At 37.4% G+C, this 24,133-nt stretch overlaps 1 protein-coding gene across 8 annotated transcripts in view; it reads left to right on the top strand.

Moving 5' to 3' along the window:
* The first annotated feature begins 3,659 nt into the window (after positions 1 to 3,659).
* The window catches only part of LOC127646365 (E3 ubiquitin-protein ligase Arkadia-like), a 51,856-nt gene continuing 31,382 nt past the window's right edge, over positions 3,660 to 24,133 (top strand). For all 8 annotated transcript variants that reach the window (XM_052129993.1, XM_052129969.1, XM_052129985.1 and 5 more), the window contains exons 1-2: positions 3,660 to 4,137; positions 10,945 to 11,942. In XM_052129993.1, the coding sequence (XP_051985953.1) occupies positions 11,027 to 11,942 (916 nt within the window). In that variant the 5' untranslated portion in view covers positions 3,660 to 4,137; positions 10,945 to 11,026. The remainder of the gene's footprint in view (positions 4,138 to 10,944; positions 11,943 to 24,133) is intronic.

The raw sequence follows: 24,133 nt of genomic DNA, 5'->3' as shown, positions 1-24,133 counted from the left end.
GATGAACTATGTAAATAAACATTGTGGTGCAACGTTTGACATTTTGTATGAGTTAGCAGATAACTAGTCCACATAACTGCACATAATTTAGTACTTTAATGCTTCTTTGCACTTCTGGTTGGATGTCAACTGCATTTCATTGGCTCTGTACCTGTACTCTGCTAAATGACAATACAATTTAATGTAATCTAATAACTACTAACACTGAATTCATAATAACAAAAGGTACCTTGTATAGGTTTGTTGTTTATGTACATACATGTGCATTTCTTAAAGAGAACTATTTACATTGATTTTCACACAAACACATGTTTTGTACAGTCTGATACAGTAATGCAACATTATGATTAAGGCTCTGCCAGCCACACAGGAGCACTCGACCTCATAGAGCTGAACAGGAGTGGAGTCTTCTAGGACAATCTTTTAAAAAACAAAAAAGTGTGTTATAATCAGCAGAGATCACAAACTGATCAGATATCTCAAAGTCAAAAGTGCATTTTGCATTATTTTTCAAGTTAGCTACTATGAGTTAGAGAATGAGGTTACTTAAGGGTTAGTAAGAAAGTAAGTAAGTTAAACACAACACAATATAAACAGCAAAGCAACTGTCTCAACAACCAGCTTCTGGGGTTTCATATAAGAATGGTAGGTCTACTAGAACACTAATAGGGCAGGCAAGTGTCATCATAGTGTTACCTACTTCAAACGTTTGGCTAGCTAGATAGTTGTCTAAGATGTTCAACTTGTTTAGGTAATTATACATTTGTTTGCCAGTTTAACCCATCATTGCCAAATTGAAGCCCCAGAACATAACTGGAACAGAACTGGTTAGATCAGACGAACAACTGAACTGTCTTTCATCCTACTCTGATGGTGTGAGGTTTCTCATGTTTCCTCAAAGATCTATGACAGGTAGCACGGATGCTGACTCTCCCTGTCTGTCTTTACTTGATACTGGGGATAACCAAATACTGTCAATACATGTAACTGAACAACACAAGTCATTATTATATGGGTGATTCTTAGACTATGGGCACTTTTATGTACTTTGTAACCATAAATGTCATTTTTAAAAATATGACCAAAGTACAATTGATATGGATTGCAAGAGTAGATTTGTGTAATACTTTTTACATTATAATATTATAATAAATTACAATACTTTTTATATTTAGATTATAATATTATTTTTATTTCTAAATTATACTTTTATATTAATTGATTTCATTTAGATGAATGAAAATTCAATTTTGTTGCATCATTTATTGCTTATATTTTTGCCTTGCCATAAGTTGTGTCAGTTATTTACAGTATGCACTGTAACCGTTCATCTGTGAGACAAATCAGTTGTATACATCAAACTCAGCACTACACTAAAAACAGTTGTGGTCATGTTTAATGGCTTTGTGAATTGAGTTTACTGAGTGTGATGAGTTTAATTGTTTTTCTAATAAACATCTCCACTGTTTCTCTACATTCACGTTAATTCATTGTCATTTCCATCACCACCCACATTTTTAAAAAATATTTAAAAAGTTCTCATCACACATTAAAAATGTATCCACAATTTACGAGATCATGCTCTACTTAATATAAAAATGCAAGTCATTTATTTTCTAATAAGCTCTTGCCCAAACCAGTATTAAATTTCAGAGTGTGACAGGTGTACAGTTCACCGTTTGGTCCTTAGGGCAGTTAATTTATCTCATTGACAAATGTATAATTATTGTACATTGTGGAAAAACTGATAAAACTAGTTACAAAAATGATCTTAGACAATTCTTGACTGACATAAGTTATTCTGTTTTTAAATAACAGCATTGAGATGGTGGAAATTACATTTCAATGCTGTTATCTAAAAACAGAATAACTCATAACTTCTTAGTTATGAGACTAACACAGCCTCATAACTTCTCTTGTTATCAGTTTGTCCTCTTACAGACCTTAAAACTAGACAAATTATTTAAACTTATGAGACTGTGTTACGCGACTTTTGAACAAGTTTATTTATTCAACTTCACAAGCCTAAAAGTGCCCCTTGTTGAAGAAACGCCCATACATTTATTCAATGTCAGATAGTAAAATGAACATATAATAAACCACATGTGACCAACAACTAAAATTAATCATTTAATAAGTATTTTGTAAAGGTTACTTTCTAGCCTAACGTCACCTAGCATCATCGCTAATGTTAGGGCTACAGCTAGCTAAAGACATAGCATAACTTACCCTCATAATTGTCAATGAATGAAGAGACGTATATCTTGAAACCTTTTTCCCTCTTGCTCTTGGGAGCCGATGATGACGCTTGAATTATTCGGTGTACGTCATTTATCGTTATCCTTGGCAGATGCTGAAGGGATCTGGTGTAGAAAGCCATGTTTATCTGGTCCTAGTCTTACCTGACAGTTACCGGCGTCGTCGATGAAGCTAACGTAACGTTAGACCGGAAATACCATCGCCCACCAGTGACGTCTGACAATCATGGAACGTTCGTAAAATCAACTAGCCAATACCAGCATCCGAGCCTTGAATTTGATACGTGCATCAATCGGCAGCCAGTGGAGAGAGACAAGGATTGGTATAACATGTGCTCTCTTTTGGTTCATTAAAGACCATTCTGGATCATTTGCAGAGGTCTAATTGCACATGCAGGGAGGCTTGTAATGAGAATGTTACAGTAGTCCAGTCTGGTTATGACAAGTGACTGAACAAGAAGATGTATGGCATGTTCAGATAGCAAGGGTCTTATCTTCCTGATATTGTAGAGAGTAAATCTATGTTCTTGCAGTCTTTGAGATGTGGTCTGAGAAATTGTGTTTTTTATTGTTTGTTAACTACTGTTTTTGAAGGCATCAATCGAACCCAGCTGCACGGTGATGTAGTGTTCAACAGCAGGGTTGGCTGGGTTAAGTTGCAGGTGGTGTTCCTTCATCCATGTCTGCCAAATAGGCAATCAATGTTATCTGATTCAGTATTTGTTTTCATGTTTATAATTTATAGTTTAATGCTTATTTGATTTAATATTGTACAGTGAATATTGTTATTATTGTATTCTTTTTATTTGATTCATACACCTTATTTTAATTATATTTTATTGTTACTTCCTATTGATTTGTTATTACTTTTCTTTTTCTTGGAATAATTGTTTGTGTATTAATGCATGTGAAGTAAGTAAAACAATCATGCCAATAAAGTACTTTTCAACTGAAAATTGGTAGCTATAGCAGAAACAGTAAGCTGATATTATTTTTAAAACCTGGATTTATTGGGTTTCATCAACATGTTAAACACGATATCTGATATGATACACCGTTTGTTATTGTAGGTATGAGCGCTGCCACATTCTGCCACTAGAGAGCATGAGGGAGCCAATAACGTCATTTAAAACATTAAGTCACTTTTGATTTATTAAGATTCACAAACCACAGATTAATGTATGTATGTATGTATACACAAGAGAGAGTGGGATATGAACATTCATGTAATATTATTCACGATAGGCCTACATCTATTGATTATTTTTATCAAGCATTTTAGATAATGTAGGGGTTTCGGAGAGTCGTCAAAGATGCAAGAATGTCGTAAAGTGTCGAAACGCAATTGTGTGTGATGATGGAACAACGGCAGTAGTGCTGCTTACACACAAACACTCACACGCGCGCATAGCATCGCTCTAATGGACGCCGCGGATCAGCAGGAATGAGTATTTGCACCCGAGGGCGAACGGGGTGGAATTCGCGGCACATATGACCATTAAATAAACCGTTCTCTCTTTAAGTTTACCCCGTTCACACGTATACCGTGTGATATTCTGACTCGCTTGCTTTTTCCGCCATATTTAAGGCAGAATCGTCGAAAAAAACGTCAGTTAGCGGTGAGGCTAAAGCGCTGTTTCTCTCTCTCTCTCTCTCTCTCTCTCTCTCTCTCTCTCTCTCTCACTCTCTCTCTCTCTCACTCTCTCTCTCTCTCACTCACTCACTCACTCACTCACACACACACACATACATACATACACACACACACACAGGTCTGTCAGTTTCACTCGCTTCCCCAACACTTTCCCACTTCTGTTGACAAAAATGCATCGGAAAGGCCGTTAGGTCTAGGAACGACAGTTCTCTGAAGTGTATAGAGGTAAGTGGTGCTGATAAGTTTTGTTTTAGTGGTGTATATATAAATGGAGAAGAGCTATTGTTTGATTAAGTGGATAGGCTAATAGCCCGCCGCTAGCAGTTTCATGAGAGAGTGTTTGTCCCAGCAAACACAGGCCCATTGCCAAAAACACCGTTAGTCTTATGCGTCTTTTGGCTGTACTTTATTGAATTAAATGTTTTCATTTGATTAGAAATGGTAGTTTTTTTATTTTTTAAATGAAGTTATTTTGAGACAGAATTGGTCAGCAGCTCCTGTTTTGTTGTTGACCAGACAGCTGAATCAGATTTTATTTTTTTGTCAAAAGATTGTAATTGCAATGCTATTTTTTTAAAATGTCTGCCATCTCTGGAAGCATAACATTTGTATTGATGTGTGACATTTTATTTCAAATAGGAATGCTTGGATTATAAATGTCAACATGACAAACTGCTGCTGTTCATAACATCATCTCTTGCACTCTGCATATTGGTAATGTTTTTATGAGGAGCTATAACGGCCAAGTTTTCAGGGTTTTTTGATGTAATGCTCTCTGAGCACGATCTCTGTTTGAACGTTTATTCATGGTATTTTACATCTATGGCAACATAGATTTTTTTTGTTTTTTTATATTATTATTTTTCTTGGATGGATGATAATCTTTGATGAATTCACTTGAATATAATGTAGTCCCATCCTGCCATAGTAGGTATTAATGGGAAGTCCTATTGGAAAATGTGCAGCTGAATGTTGATAGCTCTTGATGACTCTTTTTCAGAGTCTGACATTAACCAGGGCATTAATTATGTTTAATTTATTATTTATGTTTAATGTTAATTTTAGGTAGCTACCATAATGGTTCGAATTGAATATACTGTTCTCTATTGGAGTGTAGTTCTAAATTAGTCGATTCAATTTAAGTATTTGTCAAAAATTGCCATCCCGGTAAGTTTTAATTGGTTAGGAAAAAAAACTTTCTTAAAGGAATAAAAAATCCTTGAAATTAATTTCAGGAGGCAAATGTTGCCCACTTTCACTACAAAAGTTGTTCTGTTTTCCTTTTAGGCATTTGGCCTCTCTAATCTCAATCATGTCTTGAAAACATGCTAAAACCTGTGTTTCACAAACGTAAACCATGTGGTGCGTTTCTAGTGAAATTAACAGATTCTCCCAAGTTGAGGCCTGTGTCCTGCTATTGCCAATGGCAGAGCAACTCAACATAGATATACACAATCCTCGGGGAAGAGATTAAAAGTCCCCCATAATGCCCTATCTTCTGAGATGTGTATCTACCTTGGCGTCAAGGGGCACTGCAGCAATGGGCCCCTCTGGGACAGCCTCGTATGGAAATGCTGTGGTGCACTTTGCTCCATTGCACTGTGGCATATCACAGGTTGACAGGATCAGCTTCAGACTCAGAGGAGACTGGGAAGTCTAGCTCTGAGACATCAGTGAACAAAGTTTAAGCTCTGATTTCTTTGAAAATTGTGCTGCTGTATTGTGTTGCAAGCCTTGGTTTAAGCTTCTGGTCTTGTCTTATTCAAGTCTTGCAGACACTGTCTTTATTTACTGCAGAAATTAATTTAAGCCCCCTTTCTCAGTGGTCATCTTACTTCCATTGGTCCATGTCATCAGTAGGTGTGACTTGTAGCTCCACCAACCTTGAAATCAGAGAAATAGCCCAGAATCTCATAGCAGACATAGTGCACATGCGGCAACCGTCTGTGTACATGTACAGGGCCTTTATGGGGCCCTAAGCAGAATTTGATTTGAGGGCCCCTCGGTGCCACCAATACGATTGACTATTTGTCAAAGCTTGATTATTCGCACACTATAAATCAAACACACCCATTATCAATTTTATTAGTTGTAGCTGTGTTGCTTCCATCATACCAATGTCTGCCTGGCATGTTTTTACCCTTCTGCGGTTTTTAATTGTAACAGTAGCAAACCCACAAGGGTGATCAGGTGTTAATTTGCACGTATATATTCAAAGTCTTACAGTACTAAGTGGCATACTTAATGTGGTGTACTGAAAGGTAGCAAAATAAACCAGCAGACGATGCATTTACTGTAAACAAGTTAACCACTTTAATTGCTTTTGGTTAAAAAAATGTGCAACGTGCAAAAGTGCAGAACAATAATCTACAAATAAAATAACTTATGAAGATAAACAGCATTACATTAATAATTATAATTCAAAATATCTCAGGATATTCTACAGTAAACTGAGAAAATACAAAGGCTGCTGTGCTATTTACTTGCCTGCCACATCCGCTGATGTTGAAACAGACATGGAAGGAACAGTAGGATCAGTGGATGGAGATGCTGGTAAGTGCTCCTCACCTGCAGAGGATGGACCTGATGAAAGATAATAATAATATTAATAATAAAAGCTAGCCATGTTAGATGTCATATTAGAAATGCAACTGTCTGTCAAAAAAATAAAAAATATCACAAAAGGCATGGTTTATCCATATAAATATATTGATCTGGGATTGTTGAAATCTCACCTGCTGTATCATCAGCTGTAGCACTGGCATTTGGGGCAGGTGGCGTTGGTTATGCCCCACCTCCAAAATATTTCAACAGTGCTCCCAGGGAAGTTTCATAAGAGTACATATTTGATGGAACAGAATGTTATTTTAACAACATAAATTATTATACACAGCAGCAGCAAGCCATCTGTACACCTAAAACAACATCTCTTAATCTATAACTAGCTAACTGAGGCATAATGATATTGGAATATAATAGCAAAGACTCCAAAATTGTAGGCTAATATAAATAATGTTAAGCTGTTATCAGTGCCAAGTTTATGGAACAGAAGCTTATTTAAGCTTAGTCAAACGTGAACTTTCCTAAAAACAAACAATTCTACATAGGCTACGCTAACTAACTAGCCAGCTAACGTTAGTTCGCAACATAACCTGGCTGATACCTTTTATATTGCTGTTTTTTTTTTCTTCTTTTTCCTTTTCTCTGCACCAAGGGATATGTCCCTTTTTGTGTCATTGCTGTTTTGCTGCAATGCTGCTGCCTCTTCAATCAACTAACTGTCTGAATAGGCTTTCATCCTGCAGCCCATTAACAGATTGCGTTTAATATTGCATTTTTATATAATTACCATTGTCCATTTACATATATATATTAGGGCTGCACGATTTGGGGAAAATATCGTATTTCGATTATTGAGGTTAATATTGCGATATGCGATTGCGATATAATAAACAAGTTATAGTTTATTATAACAAGATGGTATCATGAGTCAACTTGCTTGGTTAACAAGGACAATACACAAATGGTTTACTGATAATGCTGAAATGTGTATTTCTCAACTAAAACATACAAACTAGCCACAACAACTATAAATGCACTGTGTTTTCAAATTAAATAATATATGTGCATTACTGAAAAGGAAACTGGATATAAAAGTGTGGTTCACTCAATCAAACCACTAAAACTGTTGTTGTGGTTTAAAAAAAAAATAAATTAATTACTTATTTCCAAATCCTCTTTCTAAAAAGTTCTACTTATCACTGGTACCTCTTGTCCAGTGTGTGGATCATTTTCTAACTTTGCTAACGGTGCATCATGTCTCTTGCCAAGCAGTGCATCATGGAGTCAGTGATTTCTTTATATCTCTGTGAAGACTTGTCATATAGTAATAATCTGGGCTTTCACCATCATGCATTCATAATACTTTTCTCTGTGCTGTTTCAGGTGCTGATATAAATTTGTCATGTTGCCATGTGATGTAGCAACTTTAATTTTGCACAGTACCTCTCTCTGCTCAGCGTCGGTTATCTTAAAGCCAAAATATCGCCATATAACCAGGGTTTTTCCTGGCTCAAAATGAGGCGGAGGTGGTACCATACTGATAAAACGTTGGCTTTGTGTTAATACACTGCTAATAACCTGTCAACTGAATGCTATTGTTAATTTAGTCAGCTGTTTTTTTTATTTAGTCTTAAAAAAGGACATTTGACACAAATTTTAACATTTAGTCAACCTTATCCTATTTGTATTTTTTTTTTAGTCAAGTTTTAGTTGACAAAGTCTGGGCTTTTTAATGTAGTTTTAGTCAATGAAAACTGTGTATGTATATATGTTTTTATATACATACATACACAGCTGCAGAAAGCGGGAGTGAGAGATGAGCATCTCCGTGTTAGCATGTGCATCAGCCGGTGGAACTTTAAAACTCCCGGTCTAAAAGAGTTTTGTTTAAAAATGTTATCTAATGCAAGATTAATGTGGAAATCTTGTGATAGAACTTGAAAGCCCCTAGAATATATATATATATATATATTTTTTTTTATAGGGATATGTAGAGATGACTGTTTTACTTTAAAGCCAAAACCAAATTTCAGATAGGACCCCGCCAGACAGAGAAGTTGACTAAAGAACAGCGACTATATGCTTTCTGAAATAGTTGGTTGCTTTCATAATTCAAAGGTAAGGGAATTATAAGTTTGCAGTGGTTTCTGTGAATTGCAAGACATTTGGGGCATGGTGCCACACTAGGTGCAGGCATGTTACTGTAATTATTGAGGGTTGAAGAAATGCTAAAGTGTAATGGAATTCTAGTGAATGGAACATATAATGAGATTTTGAATAAAGAGGGAAAGATGGTTGTGGGATCAGATGTTGGTAATGAATAAAATGGGTGAATCGTTAATGTTCATAATGAGAGGAGGAATAGGCTTTGTGGACATTGGTAATCATCTTGAACATTATGGTCAGTGATGGATAAATACAGATTATGCAAGCAGGCAGTACCCTAATTTATTAGTGATTTTATTGTGTTGCTTCAGCCTAAATCCAAAAAACTGCATTATATAAGGATCATGATTGAGGAGCTCTTCTTATACACCTGTTTTGAATGCAATTTCATGCTAAACGAAAAACAGCTGTCTCCTATCACAGTTGTTTGAGAGATTTGGGCTGCTCACAGGAATATGCATTTATGATATAAATAATGGAAAAATAGAGGAGTGGGGGAAATAATGACCCCAGCCCCATTATCCTGTGTATGGTAGATTTATTTGTAGTCATGCAGGAAGTGTTGAGCTGCTCCCAAAACGTGCACTTGTTCAGTTCTGTCTGTATATTTGTTACAAGGTATGACCTTTCTTTAGTCACCATTTCTTTTATTACTGCTTGAACAGGGCTGCTTGGATCCTGTTTGACTCATGCTCGGTCAGAAATGGCCGCTTAAACAAATTCTCACTATTAAATCAGCACAAGATTTTGCATTGGAATCTCAGTGGAATGCTGTAAACCAGTGGTTCTCATCCTTCTTGACTCCAAGGCTCACTGCTGTCCAAGACCATTTTTGAAGGCCCCCTCCAACTGGAAACTAGGAGTGTCAATTGATTAATTCAGGGCTTAAAGTATTCCGGCACCCTGCCGGATCTCCGGCGTGCAGCCGTGAGGGAAAAAAATAAAATAATATTTGGGAACCTGCGCATGTGGTTTAATATTTTCTAGTCAATTTATTCCACCTACCAATCATATGAGAGGAACGCAGCTCTAACAAACGTTACAAGCCTATCAGAAGCAGAGAAGGGCGGGTCCTGGCAACACAGTATGATTGACACCCATACGTCAATCTCACGTTAGCGTTGTCGGTGAAATGGAGCGTAAGTTTATGAAGCCTGGGCATGATGTCCTAGCAATAGATAAAGGACTCAAAAATAAATGGCGCTGGGTGTGGATTGAAGAAAGTAGAGATGGCGAGCCTTTTGGCAGTTGGTGCCAGAAACTGAGAGAGTCCGATTTGCTCGAGGAAGCTACTGTGTGCCAGCAGCGGTAAGAAAGTGCTTGCTCTTCATGATTTAGACTCCGGTCATAGAGCCGCTGCCCGTGCACTCAAACTTACCACGACGTTGCCGGAGCAACTGTTACAGCTGACACACCGTTGTCTATGACTAACCGTATCTGCGATTTAAAAATACGTGCAGAACATGATTTGTCATTCAGAATTTCGCAGCCACTGGTCACCCTGTGTAGAAAACTAGCAGAAGACAAAAAAGCGTTAACTAACCTGTCGGTTTCAAATCAACATGCGAGTTACATGAACACTCCATCTTCTGGTCCAAATGTCTTAAAAAGAACGAGTTTGCAGGACTTTGCTTACAACCCGGAAAAAAAGAAAAAATAAGTGATAATGGCCTTGATTTTCACTTCTAATCTTCAGTTTAGCAGTTCAGTTCTTTAGCACTTTTTAGAACTTGTTATTTAAGCACTTGTTATTGTTCAGGAAAAAACACTTTATTTGACATATTACTTTTAAATAAATGGTGCAAAGCATAATCATTGAAGAGAAGTGAATCTGTCCATCTCAGTTTACCAGTTTTTTTAAGCACTTTAAGCTCTTGTTACTGTATTTTTGTTATTATCGTCAATATTTGAAGATAAGTCTGTCTGCAGTCCCCCCCCCCACCACCACCACCAAAAAAAAGTTCAGGCTAAGGATTTTTTTTCACTTTAACCCCTGTTAATTAAATACGATTGATTTTGAGATTCCAGAAGTTTCAGTGACTGTCAGTTTATAAGTTGTAAGCCTACATCATAATTTTTAGCAACTTGTTTTAATGCAACTTAAAATAAATAATTTTAGTCAACTTGTGGCCCCCTTAGAAATTTGTTGAGGCCCCCTAGTGGCCACTTGCCTCCTGGTTGAGAATAACCAATGCTCTACATCTTGTTTTTCTTTCTCCCTTATGTTTTTTTTTTATGCTTTTTGTAATTTAGGTTGGTCTTTTGGGGTCATTATTCTCACACTGTGTCTTTTTCTTTTTACAGTTGTAGGATCATTGTGTCTCCTATGGAACCATAGAATTCATCGCTGTGAGCCTTGGTGGCGCTTGCATGTGTGCTAGTCACAATGAAGAGTGAGATTCCGTCTGAGGGACGACGTAAGCAAGAGGCCCTGAAGGGGCCTCTGGCTAACCCTGAACCCATGGATACGGCTAAGAGCTTTCCCTCTGAGATGGGGGTGATAGGCAAGGCAGGAAGTGATTTCTCTAATCAGATGTGTGCAGAGACCAGGCACCGACCTTCCCGAGAAGCTGGAGTTCGCAGAGACTTTGACAGAGGATTGTCGGGACGCAAAAAGCGCAAGAGCCAGCAGCCTGGGCCATCGTATTGTTCCCTGAAGGAAGGTCAAGTGAGTGAGGCAGCCCTCACTCCTCCCCACCATAGGTCGATGCTGCTAGAGACCCATAGTGAGGATGAGAGAAACCCGGAATCCTCGTTGAGTGACTGTGCCTCATCGTCATCCTCTAGCCTTCGGTTTGGTGACTCAGACACTCTTAGCTCAGAGGAGGACTGTAGGCCCACCAGTGGCCTGATTTCAGTCAGGCAACAGCTCAAGGTGCCCGGGTCAGCCTCTACTGGCAGTACAGAAGCTGGGATTGGCACGGCAGTAGGCATGCGGCCCCTACTGGCACGTACTCGTGCCAGCAGATCACGTAAGTGGGCGCGGCTTGAACCAGAGACAAATCACGTGAAACGGCCGTGTCTCAGCTCACGCAGGCCGTTACACAGGAAACGTTTTGTGAAGGATGGGGCAGGGGGTGGGGCCCAGCGGACTCCAAAGCAAAAGGAGCGATTGCTGCTGCAGAGAAAGAAGCGAGAGGTGATCGCACGGAAGAAGTACGCCCTTCTGCACAGTACTAGCAGCTCCAGTGAGGAGCTGACCTCTGAATCTTCATCCCCTTCTTCTACTGAGGCAGAGGATGAGCTGTACGTAGATGTCAGCAGCAGTAGCAGCCAAGCCAGCAATGCAGCTGTGGCCTCAGGTAAATTACTTTTATTCTACCCTCACCATAAAATGACTTCATATTGTTTTAGAGGAAGTGCTTAGAGACAAAGAACCTGTTTCCACCTGGTATTCCATGCATCTCAAATGTGTCTTCTGTGACCACTTTTGTCTAGATTTCGAGGGGAGGTTCTCTGATTTCATTAATTACATCAGTTATGTCAGTGTATTACTGTATTATAATAAACTGCAAAAAATGAATCCAAGACAAAGCACAAAACACTGCACATTTTTTCCCAGATGAAATTTGATATAAGCACAACTGAAACATTTTGAGCAGAATTCTGTTATTTTAGTACTAACCTGAGCTTCATATGTCTGAAGAAGTTCTGTCAAGTTCTCGTGCTTGTATATGTGTTTTCTTTTCCATTTTGATTTTAATTAGATGTTTATTTCCTTTTTAAGCTGTTGTAACCGGCAAAGTTGAAACTTGTTGTAGTGCAGCAGTTTATTGACAGGTCACTCACCGTCTGTGACGCATTTATGATGGATTTAGTTTCACACCTCAAATGCGATGTGGTCGCATTAATTTTTAATTTTGCTCTGACCACTTGTGATCAGATCACCAAAACACATCTTATGTGGTAACAGGGCCAATAAAAAGCATTTTTAAACTTTAATGTTAAGGTCTACTAAATAATTTGATTAACTCATTTGTCTCCCTAAATAGCCAATATTGACATTTGTCTTATAATTTATACTGAAACCCAGCGGTGTGGCTGATAATAGGATAAGTAAATGTTAGATACATTTCACCTCATGTGATGGTCACCATTTGGCACTGCTAAGTAGAATAAAATAGCTTTTTATGCCTCTTACATTACTGGAATTCCTCTTGTATGATTGTGCATGTGGTTTTTTTTTTTTTTCAAGAGTATTTCTTTTTGGTGCTATTAGTTGAAACTAAATAGAAGACATTTTAGAAGGAGGGTATTGTGGTCAGTGTTGGCTAAGCTCTTTCTAGGGATGCACCGATACCACTTTCTCTTCTGACCTGATTCCGATATCGGAAATCTCAGGTCAGAAGAGCCGATGGCGATCCCAAGCAAAAATTTACAGTAATTCCAATCTTCAAGTTTTTAGTACAAAAGAAACCAATGTTTTATTTTTGCCTTTTTTATTTTTTATTTTTGGTTCAATTTAGTTGTAAGACATCAGTCCACTTTCCATTCACACAGTTATTTTTTGGAACCCATTCAACTTGCATATTGTTATAAATTGTAAACAAACATTAATGACAATAATATTAATAATAATATCAAATTGTCATTAATATTATTATTATTCACTTCTAATTTTAGTAATATAACAACAGTAATATATTTAAATCGTGCACTTTTTAAACACTCACCCTTCTATTTTGACATTCTAAACTCTCCATGAAGTCCTGTATGTGTCTGTTTGTAGGCAAGTTCACAGTAGTATAATTAACTTCTTATTCAATTTCTGGTAAAATGCACCTCCGGTGCCGTTCTAAATGCATATTATAAGTGAGCCGAACTATTGAGCATTTACATCTGAGATTATGTTCTTGAGTAGCGCTCAAATATTGCGCACCCCTGTGAAAGCTAAAAATAGCCACGAGTGCATCACCAGCCTATGCGTGAGTTTGTGTCATCAGCGCAACGCTGCGCATACTATATATTTATTTATTAAACACAGCCTTTTGTGATTCACAGAACGGTCGCACGTCTTCAAGTGGCTTTAAATACAATGCACGAGTCATATAAACTGCTTTAATGGTGTTTTTATGGTTCTTTTATATCATTTTGGAGCTTGACAGTAACAAACATGACTAACACACAATATTGGATTTGGATCGGGCTTGTCGGACCAATACCCAATCCGTCTTGGAGCCGATACTTATCCAGGTATTGGATCGGTGCATCCCTAGTCACATTATAAGGTAATTCTAACTTTATATGAGCATTCAAGTGGCAATTCTTGCATTCCAATACATGTGTTGTCCCTTGCTAGCTTGGGCTTCAAATGCTTTTTAAAATTGATGCAGTGACAAGGCTTAAAATGTATGTATTCAAGTGCAATACCAGCCCTCTACATTGCGAGTAAATCACTCACATATGAGACTAAGGTTTGTGCTATGTGATCAAAATATGTCAGTTGTTAGCCACTGGCTAGTAAATATTCCGATTTTACAATCCTCCTATTTAGAGATTGAGTTGTGTAGTGTTGAAGAAGAACTTATGCACTGCTGTCTTTTTGGTGAATAAGAAGCTGGCGATTAATAAGCTGGATTCAGCACGTTATGCCAATTAACCTAGTAATGCTAACTTTAATTTACGTTAATCATCATGATTGTAACTTTTTTGCTTTTGTAACCCAGCCAACCTGTATAGATATATTGTATTGCATTATATTGTATTATATTAATTATGCAATAGTAAAATATTTCTGCTTTAATTCTTCACTTTCACACATTATATTTAGGGCTGTGCTAATAAATCTATTTGGCAATATATCGCGATATTTATTTTCACGATATACTACATCGATTTCCAGCTTTTTTTTTTTTTTTTTTAAACAAGCTCCATTCCTGTTGATGTTGCAGTACGTCTAGCTGCCCAGAATTGCCGGGTGACATTTTCGGTAGAGTGAAAAGCTGGAAGCAGCATGGCAGACGCAGCTGACAAAATGACAGCGGCCCCTTCAAAATATAAAGCCTATTTCTTCGATTTTAAAAACAAACCTTGGAGCATGGACTTGGATAAACCAATGCAATATGCAAGCTTTGTCACGCTGCTGTAAAATATTCAGGTAACACAATCAACTTGCGAGGGCACCTTGTCAGACGCCATGCAGATATAACATTACAGCAGCCTGGATAACACCACTAACAAACTTCCATTTACATCAGCTCGAGCTCTAAAAATAACAGAGTCGTTGGTGCATTTAATTTGTCATGATTTGCGCCCCTATAGTGTCGTTGAAAACACCAGCTTTTGGTATATGGTTAAGATCATGGAGCCGCGCTATGTGATCCCGACTCGCAAACACATTACTGAGGTAGCTGTGACCAGGATGTATGAAGTGGTGAAGCAAGTAGTAAAAACATCTCTTGGTGCAGCAGAAAGAGTGGCCCTTACGTGCGATGGCTGGACATCGAGAGCCACTGAATCTTATGACCAGCGCAGCTAGTTGGTTTGCTACATTTGCAGCTAAAACCTGTCGCCCGATTGCTGGGAAGTGTGAGAAGAATACCCAGCTGTGTACTGCGTGAAAAACAAAAGCTGCTAAATCTGCCTCAACACATTGCTCATTGACATCGTTACCAGATGGAATAGTGCTCATGACATGCTGCACCACTTCTTAGAACAGCAGCCAGCCATCCATGCTGCCCTCCTCTCAGCTGAGGTGAGGAAGACAGAGAAGGAGATCTGCACCCTCAGTGAGTCAGACACAACAGCTGCTGAAGAAGTGGTCACTGCTATGAAGCCAATGAAGGTAGCTACACTTGTTATGTCAGAGGAAACCACTCCAACACTATCATTTGTATTTAATTTATCATTGTGATGTATTAAGTCTACCTAGATCGTACTTAGTTAACTTTTGTTTTTAAATTTTTAAACTCAGTTTTTAAATTTTCAGTGAACTGCAATATCGCAATATGTATCGTATCGTGACCCACGTATCGTGATATCGTATCGTGAATTACTTGCCAATACCCACCCCTAATTATATTAAGGCTCTCTGATTAACTCACAAGACCTTATTTCACATGAATGAAGACTTTGAGATTCTGTTTCTTGGATGTTATCATCTCCACAGAAATAGAGCAGGGCATCTCCTTTGTCTCACTGCCTGTTATTAACACCACAATGACCACTGATATTTGACATTAAATGGCTGTTAAGTGAAACTGTTTATACCTTGTTTATATTTTCGTGGGAGTTTGGCGGAAGTCTCTGTAGATGGCGTGCACCTCAGAGCGTTTGAGAAGTGGTTCATCTTCACACGACGTCCGCCTTGCAGTTCCCAGAGATGCTCTGAGTTCAACTGAATGAGACCCAAGTATTATTTTCCTGCTTGCATGAGACATCATGCAGGGAAATACAAGGCTGAATCCAGCGTCTTAACTGCTTTTTATTTAGTAAAATAGACTCGGTGCTTTGAAACTACAAAACTCTATCACTGGCGAGTGAAATGTTAATATTTACTTGTTGCCAGTGGCTAATACAGACATTTTTTGGTCTCATAATGCGATCTAGAAGGCTGTTTAACGTTATTTACCACAAAAATGTGTCCTCCTCCTCAACCAAATAACATTAGACGGATCCAGGGATACTCTAGTACAGATCTGCGAGTGTGAGCATGTGAGTTTACAGCAGAGGGGGAGGGGCTGACTGAACTGACTGGCACATGAGAGAGGGCGCAAAACATAACCTTTTATTTTATGTTATTATGAGACAGAAAAGTGCAAAAATATTTTAGATGAGAAGTGTAAAAATGTTTTCGGTTCATTACGAAACCTTGGAGGGGCAAATTAGACTGTGGCAGGCCACCATAATCTATTCAGTTAATGGGAAACACTGGTGTGTCCAAAGACGAAAGCCACACTCTACATTTAAATTTCATGTCTCTTTAATGTCCTTTCTGTTATTTACAATCAGTTGGTAGTCAAAAAGAAAAGAAAGAAACATGAATTCTTATCATGCATGGCATGAATGAACATATGCAACATATCTCTTGTTAATCCTTCTATCTCTGTTAATGTGCACAGCAATCATTCTACCAACATTTGCTCATGGAGCATCCGTTCTCTTAAAGAGACAGTACCAATTTAGTACTTGTACATAGCAAAGTAAATCACACAAATGCATATAAACAAACATGTAACGAAATGTGGTAATGTTGTATGTGTAATAAATGTGTGAGTACATAAATATTTTAAGCCACAATCATACATTGTCAAATATTTTAACTTCAGAACTTCACTGTGAATATTAAAGGTGCAATATGTAACTATTTTTATTAATTTTTATTTATTTTTTGCCAATGTGTGAACGGCTTGTAACGCATCTTAAAAAAATTAGCCCTTCCTGGACTTCATAGGTTGCATATTAAAGCCTGTAGACTGATTTTCATGCGAAGGGAGCGGGTTGTTTTGCCGGGAAAATCCAAAGGATTTGACATTTATACGCGCTCCCGAGAGCCTTAAGAGGGAATGCGTTCATGGTCGAGCGAAAACTAAGTGAACATCGGCTGGACATTTGATTCCTGGAGAGACCTTCATTTGGTTTTGGGGATCAAAACAGACCCTGAATTGGCATTCTTCTTATTGGACAGGTAAGCTTACATAACTGCAAAGCATGTGAAATATAGTGCCTTAAGGATTGAATCTGTGTTATTATAGCTAACTTGATCTTGCCTGCTAACACTGACGAATTGCAAGCTACCTTTGTTACTTTCAAATAATTTCAACGATTTTCTCTTTGTACTAAAAGTCAGGTATATAGGATACATTTAAGCAAATATGCTGGCTTCTTAATTGTAGTACCTCAATGACAGACAAAACATACAATAGTGCAACATAACTGCAGTGCAACAGTAAACTGTCTTGCATAGTTCGGTAGTATGTAGTATGTGTGTATCAGTATACTATGTTAGCTGATAAGTAGTTTTAGTTTAGTCTCAAAGATTGTAGTAAAACAATCATAACTGTGTAATTTTAATTATGCTACCTCATCTGTCAGCATGATGCCGGTGAATCATGTTCAGTCTCTTAGTATGTTACGTCTTTGTTTTGGCCGATCCTCGCTTGTGTCCCTATGCATTGTGTGCACAAGCAAAAGGTTGCTGGCTGCAGTTCACTTAATGGCCACAGTTGCCATTAATAACAAGGGTTTCTGAAATCTTACATACTGCACCTTTAAAGACTTTAACGAATAGTCTTGCATGCATAAAAAAATGCCTACAACCAATTGGGCACTGTTCTAATGGCTGGCCATGTTTTATCATTCTCATGAAGCAGAGCTAAATTCATTGGTCAATACTGTGCATATTTTAATGCAATTATAGGTATGCCCACAACTGATGTTTTCAAAAGATAGCTACAGAGCATAAAAGGAAAAACTGCATCAGTGTTACATCCCGTGCACATTACATGCCGCACGCAGAATGTGCATGTGTCTGAGTTTCCTGTTGAGCAACAGCAAGTCCTCACCCACCATTCTGCCACTGTTCTCTGTACATTACATAGAACAGTTACTTAACCTCACACATTCTGCTCTCACAGAGATCCAAAACTCTCTTAAATGTACACATGCACTATCCACAGAACCACTCAAATGTGTGAAAATGTTTGCAGCTAAACATGCATCACTTTAAAGGGGGAGGAATTGAAGGACATAGGTGAACTCGAAACCAGCCTAGCTCTACTGGGCTGCTTTAAGAGCGATTGGTCTACTAGTCGGTTAATCAACTCGTCAGTTTTTAAAATATAGTTTTGCATATCCCTGAAAGATACTCTGTTCTACTCATTAATCGGACAAGATTAAGACAAGATTAAGGCTGCAACTAATAATTATTTTTGTAAAGTATCTAAGATTTTTTTTTCTTGATTAATCAGATAACAAAATGTTATTAAAAATGGGATTTTTATTAAACAGAAATGATAAAGGATGTAAGGATTTTGCTTGATATGCAATACCATATTCATGATTTAATTTCACAATGCTGATTACATTTGAAGTATTTTAAATGAATATTGTAATATTTAAATTACATTAATACAGTAATTTTATTGTCGCTGATTACATGTTTCTAAACTCTTCTTTTAAAAAATGAAATTTAACTGTAGTGTATGATTAATCAGTAAAATAATATTTGCTATAGTATAAATGTATTGGTGAAATCAGACTTAACATGGCATCTCAGTGAAGTTAAGCACAACTAAGGCAACAAACTCTCAATGTTCATTCTTTACACTGTCAAACAGACAAGTAATAGCCAGTGCTGAAGAATTTTACCAATCAGAAACTAGCAAAAATTATTCTGATTCAAAGTAATGGCCAGCATCATCCAATCACTGTCAACCATGTTATAATCAAATTATACATTACAAATTCTGAAATTATATACTGATTATCATTGTCCCATGTCTGCCAAACATGTTGAGCGGTCCAAACATAATTTGCAACTTTTGGTCGGATGTTAGGAGTGAATGCACCTAGCTGTATAGGAAAGCTCTTGAATGCTCACTTGCTCCCTATGTAGTGAATGACTTAATTTCCTGTGTGCTGTCTGTCTGATCTGATCTCAGAACATTTCAAATTGCACCTAACTCCATATTAAGCCTCTGAAAGCAGTTTTTTTTTTTGTTAATGTGATAATGCACATTAAGGATTTCTAATGATAAATTAAAACTTGTTAACCTCACACATTCTGCTGTCACAGAGATCCAAAACTCTCTTAAATGTACACATGCACTATCCACAGAACCACTCAAATGTGTGAAAATGTTTGCAGCTAAACATGCATCACTTTAAAGGGGGAGGACTTGAAGGGTACAATGTGTTTTGCAACATGCCGTTCCGTGATAAATTGCATAAATGTTAAAAATTCCATATTGGATGAAACTACAGATTCTAATCTTTTGTCTCAAACAGCTTTCAGTGTAAAAACTTAACTGGGTTTCTTACCAGATGTAGTTTTGTTGGCATTTCTCCCAAAGATAAAATCCCCTGCACTCTCTGAGAAAAAAAGAACAAAACTGTACTTTTTAGGGTACAAGTGTCCATCACTGGGGTGTACCTTTTAAGGGAACCTTTTTTTGTACCTCTAATTGAAGAACAAATTTGTACCTTATAACGTTGTACCATTGAAGAGGCGATTTTGTACCCTAAGGTGCAATCGTGCACTCTACGTAGATGGTGCAAAAATTGACGTTATTAAAAGGCACAACTTTGTATCTTTGGGGTACCACCCCAGTGACAGCCATTTTGATTCTTTCGGTGGCAAAAAAGTACCTTATTTACACAGGTTTGCGGATATTCAAATTCTAACTTTTAACAAAAAGAACTACATTAAATTCATAGCTTTGCACATCTCTCAACAGAAGGTGTGGATCAATAAGTATTATAACATACATTAAAAAGCAAATACACTTCATACAATGCAATATAAAGCAGACATTTAAAATGTGCATTAAATGACAAACATTATAACATTGTAAGAGTTATGTTAAAATGTGTAGAACACAAACATTGTAATATAATGAATTCAATTCCATAGTCAAATTCAAAATTTAAATCTCAAACATACAGAAAATAAAAACCAATGTTTAATATTGACACATATAGCTTATTAAAAAGGCTACATTGGGGGCCTGGGTCACAAGTAAAGACACTGACTACCACACCTGGAGTCGCAAGTTTGAATCCAGGGTGTGCTGTGTAATTCCAGTCAGGCTTCCTAAGCCACCTATTGGCCCGGTTGCTAGGGTGGGTAGAGTATAGGGCTGCACGATTTGGGGAAAATGTCATATTGCGATTATTGAGGTTAATATTGCCATATGATTAATTGTGCAGCACTTGAAGAGTCAGTTTGGGTAACCTCCTTGTGGTCGTTATAATGTGGTTCTTACTCTCGGTGGGACACGTGGTGAGTTGTGCATAGATGCAGTGGAGAATAGCGTGAAGCCTCCACGCGCGCTATGTCTCCATGGTAAGACGCTCAACAAGCCACGTGATAAGATGCGCGGATTGACTGTCTCAGATGCACAACTTGAGGCAACTGAGATTTGTCCTCCGCCACCTGGATTGAGTCACTACGCCACCATGAGGATTTGGAGCACATTGGCATTCCAAATTAGGGACAAAAAAAAAGGCTACAATAATACATGTACTGCACCTTTCTATGGTTACAGTATAGTGCACTTTTTTTCTTCAGCAAGAATACCAAGTGCTAACAAACAATTTGTCATCAACAACATATGTATCTAGTGCCTGGTAATCTGCCTCCTCACCTTGTGAGAGAATAGTCCAGACTTCCTCACATTTCATACAGTATGACAAATAATTACTGAAAAAGTAACTAATTGGCATGAACAAGACCTATGTGTTTGATAAATGTAACAAGTGTGAATGTTCTCAGAACATTTTGGACAACAGAATGGGCGAGGCATTTTTGATAGAAGTTATTATAAGCTGTTAATGACTCTGGTCACAGAAGTAGGCAGAGGCTTGTCACCATCCAAAGCAAGTTTCAGAACAGACCGCTGAAGAAATATCAGAGTATTCTTTAAGTGAAATGGATATGGATATGACAAAGTAAGAAAAAAATTCAGCAAGAGCCCCTTCATCAACACCACTAGCCCTGCAGATCTCCAACCCATTAGCGGCTTTGCTAAGGGAGATTTCTCTTGAGCGAGACGTAGCACTCTTGATGCAATGTTTCCAAAACCTTCTTGAAAGCAGCGGCACACATTAAGAGATTTATACAGGAAACAAATTTCTTGATAAAGCTGCAAATAGTTAAGACACAAAAAGCATAATCAATTTCCTGTCAAATTATGTAATTTTATACAGTTTCAATGTCCCATAAGTTAATGCTAAGGCTACGTCTACATTAAAGGAAAAGTTCACCCAAAAATGCAAATTCTCTGATGGTTTACTCACCCTCATGCCATCCAACACGGCATCCTCTTCTCCTCTCACATCAAAATCCAACGACATCTTTGTTTACAACTGTTTTTGCTTGTAAAAGGCGCTTGGTCTGTGTATATTCCCCTTATATCATATGAACATCTCATATCACTGTATCACCAGAAATGATTAGATGGATACCTGTCAAAATATTTTAATGTTAGTTTAGCATTATATGTGATATAAATACCTAATTTATTGTAAAACTTGAATACTTTGGCACTGTTATTAAGAATATTTGCATCTTAAACTTAGGATTTTGATTCGATCTGATGCAGAAATATTACATCCTTTTCTGTCCAGCTTAGTCTGAACATCTACAGGGAACTTGGGATTTTCAAAAACTCACTCATACATGCATACACACACACACACACACACACACACACACTCTCACAAACACACACACACTCTCACAAACACACACACTCTCTATAACCTGTATAACCACATTACAAGACTATGAAATAAAGTAGAAATACATTGCCTATATTAAGAAATACAGTTGTAAATGTACTATAATGGCTAGATAAGCATAAACGTACCAAACTTAACCTTCATGGGACCCACTAGCCCGCCAAAACACCAAAGTGCAATTAAACAACCCTTTCATTTCATTTGATGAATGAAGTCATTTTATTTGAGACCAAAATTGTCATAACTGATTTTTTTTTCCGTTGGCCTTTTGTTATAAGTTCAAGGTTATGTGTCGTTAACTATTTGGTTGAATAAACAGCGGTCAATATCCAAGGACATTTCAGCGTGTAACCTTTATACTCATCATCAAATTTCTTCCTCTCCTCTTCCGTGCCATCTATTCCGAACCAAAGTAGTTGCTTCATTGAGTGAGCTGTAGACATCTTCCCCAGCTCCATTGTAGAGAGATAAAGATATACCGGTGCTATGAATTGCGAATCTCTGACTGAAAGGACAGGCGCGAGCCAGCGACATTTTCTTAAAAGAGACCACAACCATATTAATATTACCTGTACGTGTTCAATATAAATGAATTGTTATTTTAGTCCTTTTTATATTCATACTGTTGGCTATTTATGTACTTTATTTCATTCAAAAAAAAATTGTAAAGGTTGTATAAATAAAATATACTTTATGATATATTCTAGATAGGCCAATAGATATGTACATATTATATACAAATATGGACCTTTAACATTGAAAACTAAAGTGTACATTTAAACCTCATCTTGGTACATAATTGTACCCTAAGGACTTAAAGTGTACCTTTTTATAGGCATAATTATTTATTTTGTTCCTCTGGAAACTAAAATGTACCTTTCTTTCTGACCGTGTGTGATCACAAGTTTAACCCTTTACTGACAGCCCAGAGCGTTCTGAACTGAGATTTGTCAGTTAAAATGAATTTAAATTATGCATTGCGTATAATGAAGTCTAAATACAACGTACAGTATGCTTATTAAACTGCTGTAGGGGTAAGAATCAGATATTTTGTCTGGATATCAGTGGATCAGGTGGTCAGAGCAGCTCCCTACACTAGAGTTTCTGCTTGGTCATCCCCTGCTTAAAGGGATAGTTCACCCAAAAATGAAAATGATCTCATCATTTACTCACTCTCATGCAATCCCAGATGTGTATGACTTTCAGTACAGCTCAATTTGTTTACAACAGAATGCTGTTCACACTGGTTTTGCTTTAATTTGTATATGCCTGGGTGCTTGTGTCAAGCGAGAGGCAGCATTGACTGATGCATTAAAGAGTGACCGGAAGTAAATAATTATATTGAAAAGGACTTAAATATTGATGTTTCTCACCCAAAGCAATCATACTGCTTTAGAAGACATTAAACACTTGAGTCAAATGGATTACTTTTTCTATGATTGTCTGTGCTTTTTGGAGCTTAAATATGCTAATCACCATCCACTTGCATTGTATGGACTTCCAGAGCTGAGATATTCTTCAAAAAATAGTTGTTTGTGTTCTCCTGAATAAAGAAAGTCAAACACATCTGGAGTAAGTAAATGATGAGAGAATTTTCGTTTTTGGGTGAACTATCCCTTTAAGTTCTGCAAAACAAGTTTAAGTTATTACATAATTTCCACTAAAACATCATGGGTTGGAATATGATTGGAAAAATATCACATCTCCAAGTTCAAGGTATTGGAAGTAATATTCTCAGAAGTCTGTACTTGTTAAAATATAGCTTATTATACTAGCTTATACTAGGCATGCCCTTAAAATTTATTTGACATATATTGATAATCTGGTTACCTTCATGTATATGCTAACAAAGACATTATTAAAAAGTGTGTGTTGTATTTAATGTCTACTAGATTGTGACATTTTCACTAGCAAAAGTTAGCATCTTTTGACCATGTGACAACATAATATCTGTGTTTACTTCTTTAAGTTGTAGTTATGTTTGGAAGTGTGATCATTTCTTGTGGGCAGCATGGGGAATGGGGTAAGAGCAGGGTGCTAGGCAGCAGCACTCAGTGGGAGTGCCAACCTTAACGACACACCCCAGAGGATG

This window comes from Xyrauchen texanus, chromosome 1, assembly GCF_025860055.1.
Source record: "Xyrauchen texanus isolate HMW12.3.18 chromosome 1, RBS_HiC_50CHRs, whole genome shotgun sequence".
Classification (NCBI taxonomy): domain Eukaryota; kingdom Metazoa; phylum Chordata; class Actinopteri; order Cypriniformes; family Catostomidae; genus Xyrauchen; species Xyrauchen texanus.
This window is presented reverse-complemented; position numbering and strand designations above follow the sequence as displayed.